General features: G+C 40.1%; 1 protein-coding gene across 2 annotated transcripts in view; it reads left to right on the top strand.

Moving 5' to 3' along the window:
* Positions 1-391: 391 nt before the first annotated feature.
* The window catches only part of LOC139961650 (uncharacterized), a 35,897-nt gene continuing 19,578 nt past the window's right edge, over positions 392-16,710 (top strand). For both annotated transcript variants that reach the window (XM_071961010.1, XM_071961009.1), the window contains exon 1: positions 392-16,710. This exon is cut by the window's right edge and continues 16,222 nt beyond it. In XM_071961010.1, coding sequence (XP_071817111.1) covers positions 445-16,710 — 16,266 coding nt within the window. In that variant the 5' untranslated portion in view covers positions 392-444.

The following is a 16,710-nucleotide window of genomic DNA, read 5'->3' as shown; positions in this document are numbered from 1 at the left end:
ACAACAACTCCTGTAGGTAGTACTATTGAAAGCTCTATAGGCACATCCACAGTATCTCCAACTACTGCAGTTGAAAGTACTAGGGTCGAAACTTCAGACATTACAACTCGACAACCTTCAACTACAGCTGAGAAGAGTTCTACAGAAGAAGAAACTACATTTGAGAGTACTTTCGGTACATCAATGTTACCCACTACTGAAGAAACAACACTGAGATCAACAGAAGAAGAGACAACAGCTGAAGTATTGACAACATTAGTCACAACAACTCCTGTAGGTAGTACTATTGAAAGCTCTATAGGCACATCCACAGTAACTCCAACTACTGCAGTTGAAAGTACTAGGGTCGAAACTTCAGACATTACAACTCGACAACCTTCAACTACAGCTGAGAAGAGTTCTACAGAAGAAGAAACTACATTTGAGAGTACTTTCGGTACATCAATGTTACCCACTACTGAAGAAACAACATTGGAATCAACAGAAGAAGAGACAACAGCCAAAGTCTTGACAACATTACAGACAACAACACCTGTAATTAGCACTATTGAAAGCTCTGCAGCAACTTCCACAGTATCTCCAACTACTGCAGTTGAAAGTACTAGGGTAGAAACTTCAGACATTACAACTCGACAACCTTCAACTACAGCTGAGAAGAGTTCTACAGAAGAAGAAACTACATTTGAGAGTACTTTCGGTACATCAATGTTACCCACTACTGAAGAAACAACACTGGGATCAACAGAAGAAGAGACAACAGCTGAAGTATTGACAACATTAGAGACAACAACTCCTGTAGGTAGTACTATTGAAAGCTCCATAGGCACATCCACAGTAGCACCAACTACTGAAGAAGAAAGTACTTCAGTGATTACCACTCGACAACCTTCAACTACTGCTGAGATGAGTTCTACGGAAGAAGTAACGACATTTGAGAGTTCTTCTCGTACATCAATGTTACCCACTACTGAAGAAACAACTTTGGAATCAACAGAAGAAGAGACAACAGCTGAAGTCTTGACAACCTTAGAAACAACAACATCTTTTAGTAGTACGATTGAAAGCTCTGCAGCAACTTCCACTGTATCTCCAACTAGTGAAGAAGAAAGTACTAGGGTAGAAACTTCAGAGCGTACAACTCTCAGTCCCTCACCGTCAGAGGAGGTGAGTACTACAGAGGAAGAAACTACATTTGAGAGTACTTCACATGCATCAATGTTACCCACAACTGAAGAAACAACTTTGGAATCAACAGAAGAAGAGACAACAGCCAAAGTCTTGACAACATTAGAAACAACAACACCTGTAAGTAGTACAATTGAAAGCTCTATAGGCACATCCACAGTATCTCCAACTACTGCAGTTGAAAGTACAAGGGTAGAAACTTCAGACATTACAACTCGACAACCTTCAACTACAGCTGAGAAGAGTTCTACAGAAGAAGAAACTACATTTGAGAGTACTTTCGGTACATCAATGTTACCCACTACTGAAGAAACAACACTGGGATCAACAGAAGAAGAGACAACAGCTGAAGTATTGACAACATTAGTCACAACAACTCCTGTAGGTAGTACTATTGAAAGCTCTATAGGCACATCCACAGTATCTCCAACTACTGCAGTTGAAAGTACTAGGGTCGAAACTTCAGACATTACAACTCGACAACCTTCAACTACAGCTGAGAAGAGTTCTACAGAAGAAGAAACTACATTTGAGAGTACTTTCGGTACATCAATGTTACCCACTACTGAAGAAACAACACTGGGATCAACAGAAGAAGAGACAACAGCTGAAGTATTGACAACATTAGTCACAACAACTCCTGTAGGTAGTACTATTGAAAGCTCTATTGGCACATCCACAGTAACTCCAACTACTGCAGTTGAAAGTACTAGGGTCGAAACTTCAGACATTACAACTCGACAACCTTCAACTACAGCTGAGAAGAGTTCTACAGAAGAAGAAACTACATTTGAGAGTACTTTCGGTACATCAATGTTACCCACTACTGAAGAAACAACATTGGAATCAACAGAAGAAGAGACAACAGCCAAAGTCTTGACAACATTACAGACAACAACACCTGTAATTAGCACTATTGAAAGCTCTGCAGCAACTTCCACTGTATCTCCAACTACTGCAGTTGAAAGTACAAGGGTCGAAACTTCAGACATTACAACTCGACAACCTTCAACTACAGCTGAGAAGAGTTCTACAGAAGAAGAAACCACATTTGAGAGTACTTTCGGTACATCAATGTTACCAACTACTGAAGAAACAACACTGGGATCAACAGAAGAAGAGACAACAGCTGATGTATTGACAACATTAGTCACAACAACTCCTGTAGGTAGTACTATTGAAAGCTCTATAGGCACATCCACAGTAGCTCCAACTACTGAAGAAGAAAGTACTAGGGTAGAAACTTCAGTGCTTACTACTCGACAACCTTCAACTACAGCTGAGATGAGTACTACAGAGGAAGAAACTACATTTGAGAGTACTGTAAGAACATCACTGGTACCCACCACTGAAGAAACAACAGAAGAAGAGACAACAGCCAAAGTCTTGACAACATTAGAGACAACAACACCTGTAATTAGTACTATTGAAAGCTCTGCAGCAACTTCCACTGTATCTCCAACTACTGCAGTTGAAAGTACTAGGGTAGAAACTTCAGACACTACAACTCGACAACCTTCAACTACAGCTGAGAAGAGTTCTACAGTAGAAGAAACTACATTTGAGAGTACTTTCGGTACATCAATGTTACCCACTACTGAAGAAACAACACTGGGATCAACAGAAGAAGAGACAACAGCTGAAGTATTGACAACATTAGAGACAACAACTCCTGTAGGTAGTACTATTGAAAGCTCCGCAGCAACTTCCACTGTATCTCCAACTACTGCAGTTGAAAGTACTAGGGTAGAAACTTCAGACACTACAACTCGACAACCTTCAACTACAGCTGAGAAGAGTTCTACAGAAGAAGAAACTACATTTGAGAGTACTTTAGGTACATCAATGTTACCCACTACTGAAGAAACAACACTGGGATCAACAGAAGAAGAGACAACAGCTGAAGTATTGACAACATTAGAGACAACAACTCATGTAGGTAGTACTATTGAAAGCTCGATAGGCACATCCACAGTAGCTCCAACTACTGAAGAAGAAAGTACTAGGGTAGAAACTTCAGTGATTACCACTCGACAACCTTCAACTACTGCTGAGATGAGTACTACAGAGGAAGAAACTACATTTGAGAGTACTGTAAGAACATCACTGGTACCCACAACTGAAGAAACAACATTGGAATCAACAGAAGAAGAGACAACAGCTGAAGTATTGACAAGATTAGAGACAACAACTCATGTAGGTAGTACTATTGAAAGCTCTATAGGCACATCCACAGTAACTCCAACTACTGCAGTTGAAAGTACTAGGGTCGAAACTTCAGACATTACAACTCGACAACCTTCAACTACAGCTGAGAAGAGTTCTACAGAAGAAGAAACTACATTTGAGAGTACTTTCGGTACATCAATGTTACCCACTACTGAAGAAACAACATTGGAATCAACAGAAGAAGAGACAACAGCCAAAGTCTTGACAACATTAGAGACAACAACACCTGTAATTAGCACTATTGAAAGCTCTGCAGCAACTTCCACAGTATCTCCAACTACTGCAGTTGAAAGTACTAGGGTAGAAACTTCAGACATTACAACTCGACAACCTTCAACTACAGCTGAGAAGAGTTCTACAGAAGAAGAAACTACATTTGAGAGTACTTTCGGTACATCAATGTTACCCACTACTGAAGAAACAACACTGGGATCAACAGAAGAAGAGACAACAGCTGAAGTATTGACAACATTAGAGACAACAACTCCTGTAGGTAGTACTATTGAAAGCTCCATAGGCACATCCACAGTAGCACCAACTACTGAAGAAGAAAGTACTTCAGTGATTACCACTCGACAACCTTCAACTACTGCTGAGATGAGTTCTACGGAAGAAGTAACGACATTTGAGAGTTCTTCTCGTACATCAATGTTACCCACTACTGAAGAAACAACTTTGGAATCAACAGAAGAAGAGACAACAGCTGAAGTCTTGACAACCTTAGAAACAACAACATCTTTTAGTAGTACGATTGAAAGCTCTGCAGCAACTTCCACTGTATCTCCAACTAGTGAAGAAGAAAGTACTAGGGTAGAAACTTCAGAGCGTACAACTCTCAGTCCCTCACCGTCAGAGGAGGTGAGTACTACAGAGGAAGAAACTACATTTGAGAGTACTTCACATGCATCAATGTTACCCACAACTGAAGAAACAACTTTGGAATCAACAGAAGAAGAGACAACAGCCAAAGTCTTGACAACATTAGAAACAACAACACCTGTAAGTAGTACAATTGAAAGCTCTATAGGCACATCCACAGTATCTCCAACTACTGCAGTTGAAAGTACAAGGGTAGAAACTTCAGACATTACAACTCGACAACCTTCAACTACAGCTGAGAAGAGTTCTACAGAAGAAGAAACTACATTTGAGAGTACTTTCGGTACATCAATGTTACCCACTACTGAAGAAACAACACTGGGATCAACAGAAGAAGAGACAACAGCTGAAGTATTGACAACATTAGTCACAACAACTCCTGTAGGTAGTACTATTGAAAGCTCTATAGGCACATCCACAGTATCTCCAACTACTGCAGTTGAAAGTACTAGGGTCGAAACTTCAGACATTACAACTCGACAACCTTCAACTACAGCTGAGAAGAGTTCTACAGAAGAAGAAACTACATTTGAGAGTACTTTCGGTACATCAATGTTACCCACTACTGAAGAAACAACACTGGGATCAACAGAAGAAGAGACAACAGCTGAAGTATTGACAACATTAGTCACAACAACTCTTGTAGGTAGTACTATTGAAAGCTCTATTGGCACATCCACAGTAACTCCAACTACTGCAGTTGAAAGTACTAGGGTCGAAACTTCAGACATTACAACTCGACAACCTTCAACTACAGCTGAGAAGAGTTCTACAGAAGAAGAAACTACATTTGAGAGTACTTTCGGTACATCAATGTTACCCACTACTGAAGAAACAACATTGGAATCAACAGAAGAAGAGACAACAGCCAAAGTCTTGACAACATTACAGACAACAACACCTGTAATTAGCACTATTGAAAGCTCTGCAGCAACTTCCACTGTATCTCCAACTACTGCAGTTGAAAGTACAAGGGTCGAAACTTCAGACATTACAACTCGACAACCTTCAACTACAGCTGAGAAGAGTTCTACAGAAGAAGAAACCACATTTGAGAGTACTTTCGGTACATCAATGTTACCAACTACTGAAGAAACAACACTGGGATCAACAGAAGAAGAGACAACAGCTGATGTATTGACAACATTAGTCACAACAACTCCTGTAGGTAGTACTATTGAAAGCTCTATAGGCACATCCACAGTAGCTCCAACTACTGAAGAAGAAAGTACTAGGGTCGAAACTTCAGTGCTTACTACTCGACAACCTTCAACTACAGCTGAGATGAGTACTACAGAGGAAGAAACTACATTTGAGAGTACTGTAAGAACATCACTGGTACCCACAACTGAAGAAACAACAGAAGAAGAGACAACAGCCAAAGTCTTGACAACATTAGAGACAACAACACCTGTAATTAGTACTATTGAAAGCTCTGCAGCAACTTCCACTGTATCTCCAACTACTGCAGTTGAAAGTACTAGGGTCGAAACTTCAGACACTACAACTCGACAACCTTCAACTACAGCTGAGAAGAGTTCTACAGTAGAAGAAACTACATTTGAGAGTACTTTCGGTACATCAATGTTACCCACTACTGAAGAAACAACACTGGGATCAACAGAAGAAGAGACAACAGCTGAAGTATTGACAACATTAGAGACAACAACTCCTGTAGGTAGTACTATTGAAAGCTCCGCAGCAACTTCCACTGTATCTCCAACTACTGCAGTTGAAAGTACTAGGGTAGAAACTTCAGACACTACAACTCGACAACCTTCAACTACAGCTGAGAAGAGTTCTACAGAAGAAGAAACTACATTTGAGAGTACTTTAGGTACATCAATGTTACCCACTACTGAAGAAACAACACTGGGATCAACAGAAGAAGAGACAACAGCTGAAGTATTGACAACATTAGAGACAACAACTCATGTAGGTAGTACTATTGAAAGCTCGATAGGCACATCCACAGTAGCTCCAACTACTGAAGAAGAAAGTACTAGGGTAGAAACTTCAGTGATTACCACTCGACAACCTTCAACTACTGCTGAGATGAGTACTACAGAGGAAGAAATTACATTTGAGAGTACTGTAAGAACATCACTGGTACCCACAACTGAAGAAACAACATTGGAATCAACAGAAGAAGAGACAACAGCTGAAGTATTGACAAGATTAGAGACAACAACTCATGTAGGTAGTACTATTGAAAGCTCTATAGGCACATCCACAGTAACTCCAACTACTGCAGTTGAAAGTACTAGGGTCGAAACTTCAGACATTACAACTCGACAACCTTCAACTACAGCTGAGAAGAGTTCTACAGAAGAAGAAACTACATTTGAGAGTACTTTCGGTACATCAATGTTACCCACTACTGAAGAAACAACATTGGAATCAACAGAAGAAGAGACAACAGCCAAAGTCTTGACAACATTACAGACAACAACACCTGTAATTAGCACTATTGAAAGCTCTGCAGCAACTTCCACTGTATCTCCAACTACTGCAGTTGAAAGTACAAGGGTCGAAACTTCAGACATTACAACTCGACAACCTTCAACTACAGCTGAGAAGAGTTCTACAGAAGAAGAAACTACATTTGAGAGTACTTTCGGTACATCAATGTTACCCACTACTGAAGAAACAACACTGGGATCAACAGAAGAAGAGACAACAGCTGAAGTATTGACAACATTAGTCACAACAACTCCTGTAGGTAGTACTATTGAAAGCTCTATTGGCACATCCACAGTAACTCCAACTACTGCAGTTGAAAGTACTAGGGTCGAAACTTCAGACATTACAACTCGACAACCTTCAACTACAGCTGAGAAGAGTTCTACAGAAGAAGAAACTACATTTGAGAGTACTTTCGGTACATCAATGTTACCCACTACTGAAGAAACAACATTGGAATCAACAGAAGAAGAGACAACAGCCAAAGTCTTGACAACATTAGAGACAACAACACCTGTAATTAGCACTATTGAAAGCTCTGCAGCAACTTCCACTGTATCTCCAACTACTGCAGTTGAAAGTACAAGGGTCGAAACTTCAGACATTACAACTCGACAACCTTCAACTACAGCTGAGAAGAGTTCTACAGAAGAAGAAACCACATTTGAGAGTACTTTCGGTACATCAATGTTACCAACTACTGAAGAAACAACACTGGGATCAACAGAAGAAGAGACAACAGCTGATGTATTGACAACATTAGTCACAACAACTCCTGTAGGTAGTACTATTGAAAGCTCTATAGGCACATCCACAGTAGCTCCAACTACTGAAGAAGAAAGTACTAGGGTAGAAACTTCAGTGCTTACTACTCGACAACCTTCAACTACAGCTGAGATGAGTACTACAGAGGAAGAAACTACATTTGAGAGTACTGTAAGAACATCACTGGTACCCACAACTGAAGAAACAACAGAAGAAGAGACAACAGCCAAAGTCTTGACAACATTAGAGACAACAACACCTGTAATTAGTACTATTGAAAGCTCTGCAGCAACTTCCACTGTATCTCCAACTACTGCAGTTGAAAGTACTAGGGTAGAAACTTCAGACACTACAACTCTACAACCTTCAACTACAGCTGAGAAGAGTTCTACAGTAGAAGAAACTACATTTGAGAGTACTTTCGGTACATCAATGTTACCCACTACTGAAGAAACAACACTGGGATCAACAGAAGAAGAGACAACAGCTGAAGTATTGACAACATTAGAGACAACAACTCCTGTAGGTAGTACTATTGAAAGCTCCGCAGCAACTTCCACTGTATCTCCAACTACTGCAGTTGAAAGTACTAGGGTAGAAACTTCAGACACTACAACTCGACAACCTTCAACTACAGCTGAGAAGAGTTCTACAGAAGAAGAAACTACATTTGAGAGTACTTTAGGTACATCAATGTTACCCACTACTGAAGAAACAACACTGGGATCAACAGAAGAAGAGACAACAGCTGAAGTATTGACAACATTAGAGACAACAACTCATGTAGGTAGTACTATTGAAAGCTCGATAGGCACATCCACAGTAGCTCCAACTACTGAAGAAGAAAGTACTAGGGTAGAAACTTCAGTGATTACCACTCGACAACCTTCAACTACTGCTGAGATGAGTACTACAGAGGAAGAAACTACATTTGAGAGTACTGTAAGAACATCACTGGTACCCACAACTGAAGAAACAACATTGGAATCAACAGAAGAAGAGACAACAGCTGAAGTATTGACAAGATTAGAGACAACAACTCATGTAGGTAGTACTATTGAAAGCTCTATAGGCACATCCACAGTAACTCCAACTACTGCAGTTGAAAGTACTAGGGTCGAAACTTCAGACATTACAACTCGACAACCTTCAACTACAGCTGAGAAGAGTTCTACAGAAGAAGAAACTACATTTGAGAGTACTTTCGGTACATCAATGTTACCCACTACTGAAGAAACAACATTGGAATCAACAGAAGAAGAGACAACAGCCAAAGTCTTGACAACATTACAGACAACAACACCTGTAATTAGCACTATTGAAAGCTCTGCAGCAACTTCCACTGTATCTCCAACTACTGCAGTTGAAAGTACAAGGGTCGAAACTTCAGACATTACAACTCGACAACCTTCAACTACAGCTGAGAAGAGTTCTACAGAAGAAGAAACCACATTTGAGAGTACTTTCGGTACATCAATGTTACCAACTACTGAAGAAACAACACTGGGATCAACAGAAGAAGAGACAACAGCTGATGTATTGACAACATTAGTCACAACAACTCCTGTAGGTAGTACTATTGAAAGCTCTATAGGCACATCCACAGTAGCTCCAACTACTGAAGAAGAAAGTACTAGGGTAGAAACTTCAGTGCTTACTACTCGACAACCTTCAACTACAGCTGAGATGAGTACTACAGAGGAAGAAACTACATTTGAGAGTACTGTAAGAACATCACTGGTACCCACAACTGAAGAAACAACAGAAGAAGAGACAACAGCCAAAGTCTTGACAACATTAGAGACAACAACACCTGTAATTAGTACTATTGAAAGCTCTGCAGCAACTTCCACTGTATCTCCAACTACTGCAGTTGAAAGTACTAGGGTAGAAACTTCAGACACTACAACTCGACAACCTTCAACTACAGCTGAGAAGAGTTCTACAGTAGAAGAAACTACATTTGAGAGTACTTTCGGTACATCAATGTTACCCACTACTGAAGAAACAACACTGGGATCAACAGAAGAAGAGACAACAGCTGAAGTATTGACAACATTAGAGACAACAACTCCTGTAGGTAGTACTATTGAAAGCTCCGCAGCAACTTCCACTGTATCTCCAACTACTGCAGTTGAAAGTACTAGGGTAGAAACTTCAGACACTACAACTCGACAACCTTCAACTACAGCTGAGAAGAGTTCTACAGAAGAAGAAACTACATTTGAGAGTACTTTAGGTACATCAATGTTACCCACTACTGAAGAAACAACACTGGGATCAACAGAAGAAGAGACAACAGCTGAAGTAATGACAACATTAGAGACAACAACTCATGTAGGTAGTACTATTGAAAGCTCGATAGGCACATCCACAGTAGCTCCAACTACTGAAGAAGAAAGTACTAGGGTAGAAACTTCAGTGATTACAACTCGACAACCTTCAACTACTGCTGAGATGAGTACTACAGAGGAAGAAACTACATTTGAGAGTACTGTAAGAACATCACTGGTACCCACAACTGAAGAAACAACATTGGAATCAACAGAAGAAGAGACAACAGCTGAAGTATTGACAAGATTAGAGACAACAACTCATGTAGGTAGTACTATTGAAAGCTCTATAGGCACATCCACAGTAACTCCAACTACTGCAGTTGAAAGTACTAGGGTCGAAACTTCAGACATTACAACTCGACAACCTTCAACTACAGCTGAGAAGAGTTCTACAGAAGAAGAAACTACATTTGAGAGTACTTTGGGTACATCAATGTTACCCACTACTGAAGAAACAACATTGGAATCAACAGAAGAAGAGACAACAGCCAAAGTCTTGACAACATTACAGACAACAACACCTGTAATTAGCACTATTGAAAGCTCTGCAGCAACTTCCACTGTATCTCCAACTACTGCAGTTGAAAGTACAAGGGTCGAAACTTCAGACATTACAACTCGACAACCTTCAACTACAGCTGAGAAGAGTTCTACAGAAGAAGAAACCACATTTGAGAGTACTTTCGGTACATCAATGTTACCAACTACTGAAGAAACAACACTGGGATCAACAGAAGAAGAGACAACAGCTGATGTATTGACAACATTAGTCACAACAACTCCTGTAGGTAGTACTATTGAAAGCTCTATAGGCACATCCACAGTAGCTCCAACTACTGAAGAAGAAAGTACTAGGGTAGAAACTTCAGTGCTTACTACTCGACAACCTTCAACTACAGCTGAGATGAGTACTACAGAGGAAGAAACTACATTTGAGAGTACTGTAAGAACATCACTGGTACCCACAACTGAAGAAACAACAGAAGAAGAGACAACAGCCAAAGTCTTGACAACATTAGAGACAACAACACCTGTAATTAGTACTATTGAAAGCTCTGCAGCAACTTCCACTGTATCTCCAACTACTGCAGTTGAAAGTACTAGGGTAGAAACTTCAGACACTACAACTCGACAACCTTCAACTACAGCTGAGAAGAGTTCTACAGTAGAAGAAACTACATTTGAGAGTACTTTCGGTACATCAATGTTACCCACTACTGAAGAAACAACACTGGGATCAACAGAAGAAGAGACAACAGCTGAAGTATTGACAACATTAGAGACAACAACTCCTGTAGGTAGTACTATTGAAAGCTCCGCAGCAACTTCCACTGTATCTCCAACTACTGCAGTTGAAAGTACTAGGGTAGAAACTTCAGAGCGTACAACTCTCAGTCCCTCACCTTCAGAGGAGGTGAGTATTACAGAGCAAGAAACTACATTTAAGAGTACTTTCAGTAGATCAATGATACCCACAACTGCAGAAACAACTTTGGCATCAACAGAAGAAGAGACAACAGCCAAAGTATTGACAACATTAGAGACAACAACTCCTGTAAGTAGTACTATTGAAAGCTCTATAGGCACATCCACAGTAGCTCCAACTACTGAAGAAGAAAGTACTGGGGTAGAAACTTCAGAGCGTACCACTCGACAACCTTCAACTACAGCTGAGAAGAGTTCTACAGAAGAAGAAACTACATTTGAGAGTACTGTAAGAACATCAATGTTACCCACAACTGAAGATACAACACTGGGATCAACAGAAGAAGAGACAACAGCTGAAGTCTTGACAACCTTAGAAACAACAACATCTTTTAGTAGTACGATTGAAAGCTCTGCAGCAACTTCCACTGTATCTCCAACTAGTGAAGAAGAAAGTACTAGGGTAGAAACTTCAGAGCGTACAACTCTCAGTCCCTCACCGTCAGAGGAGGTGAGTACTACAGAGGAAGAAACTACATTTGAGAGTACTTCACATGCATCAATGTTACCCACAACTGAAGAAACAACTTTGGAATCAACAGAAGAAGAGACAACAGCCAAAGTCTTGACAACATTAGAGACAACAACTCCTGTAAGTAGTACTATTGAAAGCTCTATAGGCACATCCACAGTAGCTCCAACTACTGAAGAAGAAAGTACTAGGGTAGAAACTTCAGTGATTACCGCTCGACAACCTTCAACTAAAGCTGAGATGAGTGCTACAGAAGAAGAAACTACATTTGAGAGTACTTTCGGTACATCAATGTTACCCACAACTGAAGTAACAACTCTGGAATCAACAGAAGAAGAGACAACAGCTGAAGGCTTGACAACATTAGATACAACTCATGTAGGTAGTACTATTGAAAGCTCTATAGGCACATCCACAGTAGCTCCAACTTCTGAAGAAGAAAAAAGTACTAGGGTAGAAACTTCAGTAATTACAACTACAGAAATTTCAACTACAGCTGATATGAGTTCTACAGAAGAAGAAAGTACTTTTAGGAGTACTGAAATTACATCAGTGTTACCTACAACTGAAGAATCAACATTGGAATCAACAGAAGAAGACACAACAATCCAAGTCTATACAACATTAGAGCTAACAACTCCCATCAGAAGTTCTTTTGAAAGCTCTGCAGCAACACCTATAGTAGCCTCAACTACTGAAGAAGAAGAAGCAACCGAAAAAATATCTATGCTGGCTACATCTATCAATACAATAACTAAAGATGAATTGAGTAGTATTTTTCCAACGAGTGAAGAAACTCCTGATGTCCTAACTATTACTAAGGAAAAAGGTGAGAAGTTAGTAACTGTCCAAACACCAAGTCAGGGATTTTCAACCATTTTGATTCAAACAACAGAAAAGGGAACACGCCAAACTACAGAAGAACTTACAACAACACCTGTAAGTAGTACTATTGAAAGCTCTATAGGCACATCCACAGTATCTCCAACTACTGCAGTTGAAAGTACAAGGGTAGAAACTTCAGACATTACAACTCGACAACCTTCAACTACAGCTGAGAAGAGTTCTACAGAAGAAGAAACTACATTTGAGAGTACTTTCGGTACATCAATGTTACCAACTACTGAAGAAACAACACTGGGATCAACAGAAGAAGAGACAACAGCTGAAGTATTGACAACATTAGAGACAACAACTCCTGTAGGTAGTACTATTGAAAGCTCTATAGGCACTTCCACAGTAGCTCCAACTACTGAAGAACAAAGTACTAGGGTAGAAACTTCAGAGCGTACAACTCTCAGTCCCTCACCTTCAGAGGAGGTGAGTATTACAGAGCAAGAAACTACATTTAAGAGTAATTTCAGTAGATCAATGATACCCACAACTGCAGAAACAACTTTGGCATCAACAGAAGAAGAGACAACAGCCAAAGTATTGACAACATTAGAGACAACAACTCCTGTAAGTAGTACTATTGAAAGCTCCGCAGCAACTTCCACTGTATCTCCAACTACTGAAGAAGAAAGTACTAGGGTAGAAACTTCAGAGCGTACCACTCGACAACCTTCAACTACAGCTGAGAAGAGTTCTACAGAAGAAGAAACTACATTTGAGAGTACTGTAAGAACATCAATGTTACCCACAACTGAAGATACAACACTGGGATCAACAGAAGAAGAGACAACAGCTGAAGTATTGACAACATTAAAGACAACAACTCCTGTAGGTAGTACTATTGAAAGCTCGATAGGCACATCCACAGTAGCTCCAACTACTGAAGAAGAAAGTACTAGAGTAAAAACTTCAGTGATTACCACTCGACAACCTTCAACTACAGCTGAGGTGAGTTCTACGGAAGAAGAAACTACATTTGAGAGTTCTTCTCGTACATCAATGTTACCCACTACTGAAGACACAACATTGGAATCAACAGAAGAAGACACAACAGCCAAAGTCTTTACAACATTAGAAACAACAACACCTGTAAGTAGTACTATTGAAAGCTCCGCAGCAACTTCCACTGTATCTCCAACTACTGAAGAAGAAAGTACTAGGGTAGAAACTTCAGAGCGTACCACTCGACAACCTTCAACTACAGCTGAGATGAGTACTACAGAGGAAGAAACTACATTTGAGAGTACTGTAAGAACATCACTGGTACCCACAACTGAAGAAACAACATTGGAATCAACAGAAGAAGAGACAACAGCTGAAGTATTGACAACATTAGAGACAACAACTCCTGTTGTTAGTACTATTGAAAGCTCTATAGGCACATCCACAGTAGCTCCAACTACTGAAGAAGAAAGTACTAGGGTAGAAACTTCAGAGCGTACAACTCTCAGTCCCTCACCTTCAGAGGAGGTGAGTACTACAGAGGAAGAAACTACATTTAAGAGTACTTTCAGTACATCAATGATACCCACAACTGCAGAAACAACATTGGAATCAACAGAAGAAGAGACAACAGCCAAAGTATTGACAACATTAGAGACAACAACTCCTGTAAGTAGTACTATTGAAAGCTCTATAGGCACATCCACAGTAGCTCCAACTACTGAAGAAGAAAGTACTAGGGTAGAAACTTCAGAGCGTACCACTCGACAACCTTCAACTACAGCTGAGAAGAGTTCTACAGAAGAAGAAACTACATTTGAGAGTACTGTAAGAACATCAATGTTACCCACAACTGAAGATACAACACTGGGATCAACAGAAGAAGAGACAACAGCTGAAGTATTGACAACATTAAAGACAACAACTCCTGTAGGTAGTACTATTGAAAGCTCGATAGGCACATCCACAGTAGCTCCAACTACTGAAGAAGAAAGTACTAGAGTAAAAACTTCAGTGATTACCACTCGACAACCTTCAACTACAGCTGAGGTGAGTTCTACGGAAGAAGAAACTACATTTGAGAGTTCTTCTCGTACATCAATGTTACCCACTACTGAAGACACAACATTGGAATCAACAGAAGAAGACACAACAGCCAAAGTCTTTACAACATTAGAAACAACAACACCTGTAAGTAGTACTATTGAAAGCTCCGCAGCAACTTCCACTGTATCTCCAACTACTGAAGAAGAAAGTACTAGGGTAGAAACTTCAGAGCGTACCACTCGACAACCTTCAACTACAGCTGAGATGAGTACTACAGAGGAAGAAACTACATTTGAGAGTACTGTAAGAACATCACTGGTACCCACAACTGAAGAAACAACATTGGAATCAACAGAAGAAGAGACAACAGCTGAAGTATTGACAACATTAGAGACAACAACTCCTGTTGTTAGTACTATTGAAAGCTCTATAGGCACATCCACAGTAGCTCCAACTACTGAAGAAGAAAGTACTAGGGTAGAAACTTCAGAGCGTACAACTCTCAGTCCCTCACCTTCAGAGGAGGTGAGTACTACAGAGCAAGAAACTACATTTAAGAGTACTTTCAGTACATCAATGATACCCACAACTGCAGAAACAACTTTGGCATCAACAGAAGAAGAGACAACAGCCAAAGTATTGACAACATTAGAGACAACAGCTCCTGTAAGTAGTACAATTGAAAGCTCTATAGGCACATCCACAGTAGCTCCAACTACTGAAGAAGAAAGTACTAGGGTAGAAACTTCAGAGCGTACCACTCGAAAACCTTCAACTACAGCTGAGAAGAGTTCTACAGAAGAAGAAACTACATTTGAGAGTACTGTAAGAACATCAATGTTACCCACAACTGAAGATACAACACTGGGATCAACAGAAGAAGAGACAACAGCTGAAGTATTGACAACATTAAAGACAACAACTCCTGTAAGTAGTACTATTGAAAGCTCCGCAGCAACTTCCACTGTATCTCCAACTACTGAAGAAGAAAGTACTAGGGTAGAAACTTCAGAGCGTACCACTCGACAACCTTCAACTACAGCTGAGAAGAGTTCTACAGAAGAAGAAACTACATTTGAGAGTACTGTAAGAACATCAATGTTACCCACAACTGAAGATACAACACTGGGATCAACAGAAGAAGAGACAACAGCTGAAGTATTGACAACATTAAAGACAACAACTCATGTAGGTAGTACTATTGAAAGCTCGATAGGCACATCCACAGTAGCTCCAACTACTGAAGAAGAAAGTACTAGAGTAAAAACTTCAGTGATTACCACTCGACAAACTTCAACTACAGCTGAGGTGAGTTCTACGGAAGAAGAAACTACATTTGAGAGTTCTTCTCATACATCAATGTTACCCACTACTGAAGACACAACATTGGAATCAACAGAAGAAGAAGACACAACAGCCAAAGTCTTTACAACATTAGAAACAACAACACCTGTAAGTAGTACTATTGAAAGCTCCGCAGCAACTTCCACTGTATCTCTAACTACTGAAGAAGAAAGTACTAGTGTAGAAACTTCAGAGCGTACCACTCGACAACCTTCAACTACAGCTGAGATGAGTACTACAGAGGAAGAAACTACATTTGAGAGTACTGTAAGAACATCACTGGTACCCACAACTGAAGAAGCAACATTGGAATCAACAGAAGAAGAGACAACAGCTGAAGTATTGACAACATTAGAGACAACAACTCCTGTTGTTAGTACTATTGAAAGCTCTATAGGCACATCCACAGTAGCTCCAACTACTGAAGAAGAAAGTACTAGGGTAGAAACTTCAGAGCGTACAACTCTCAGTCCCTCACCTTCAGAGGAGGTGAGTACTACAGAGCAAGAAACTACATTTAAGAGTACTTTCAGTACATCAATGATACCCACAACTGCAGAAACAACTTTGGCATCAACAGAAGAAGAGACAACAGCCAAAGTATTGACAACATTAGAGACAACAACGCCTGTAAGTAGTACTATTGAAAGCTCTATAGGCACATCCACA

The sequence above is a fragment of the Apostichopus japonicus genome, chromosome 20, assembly GCF_037975245.1.
Source record: "Apostichopus japonicus isolate 1M-3 chromosome 20, ASM3797524v1, whole genome shotgun sequence".
Classification (NCBI taxonomy): Eukaryota; Metazoa; Echinodermata; class Holothuroidea; order Aspidochirotida; family Stichopodidae; genus Apostichopus; species Apostichopus japonicus.
Note: the sequence above shows the minus strand (reverse complement) of the source record. Positions and strands in the feature narration are given on the sequence as shown.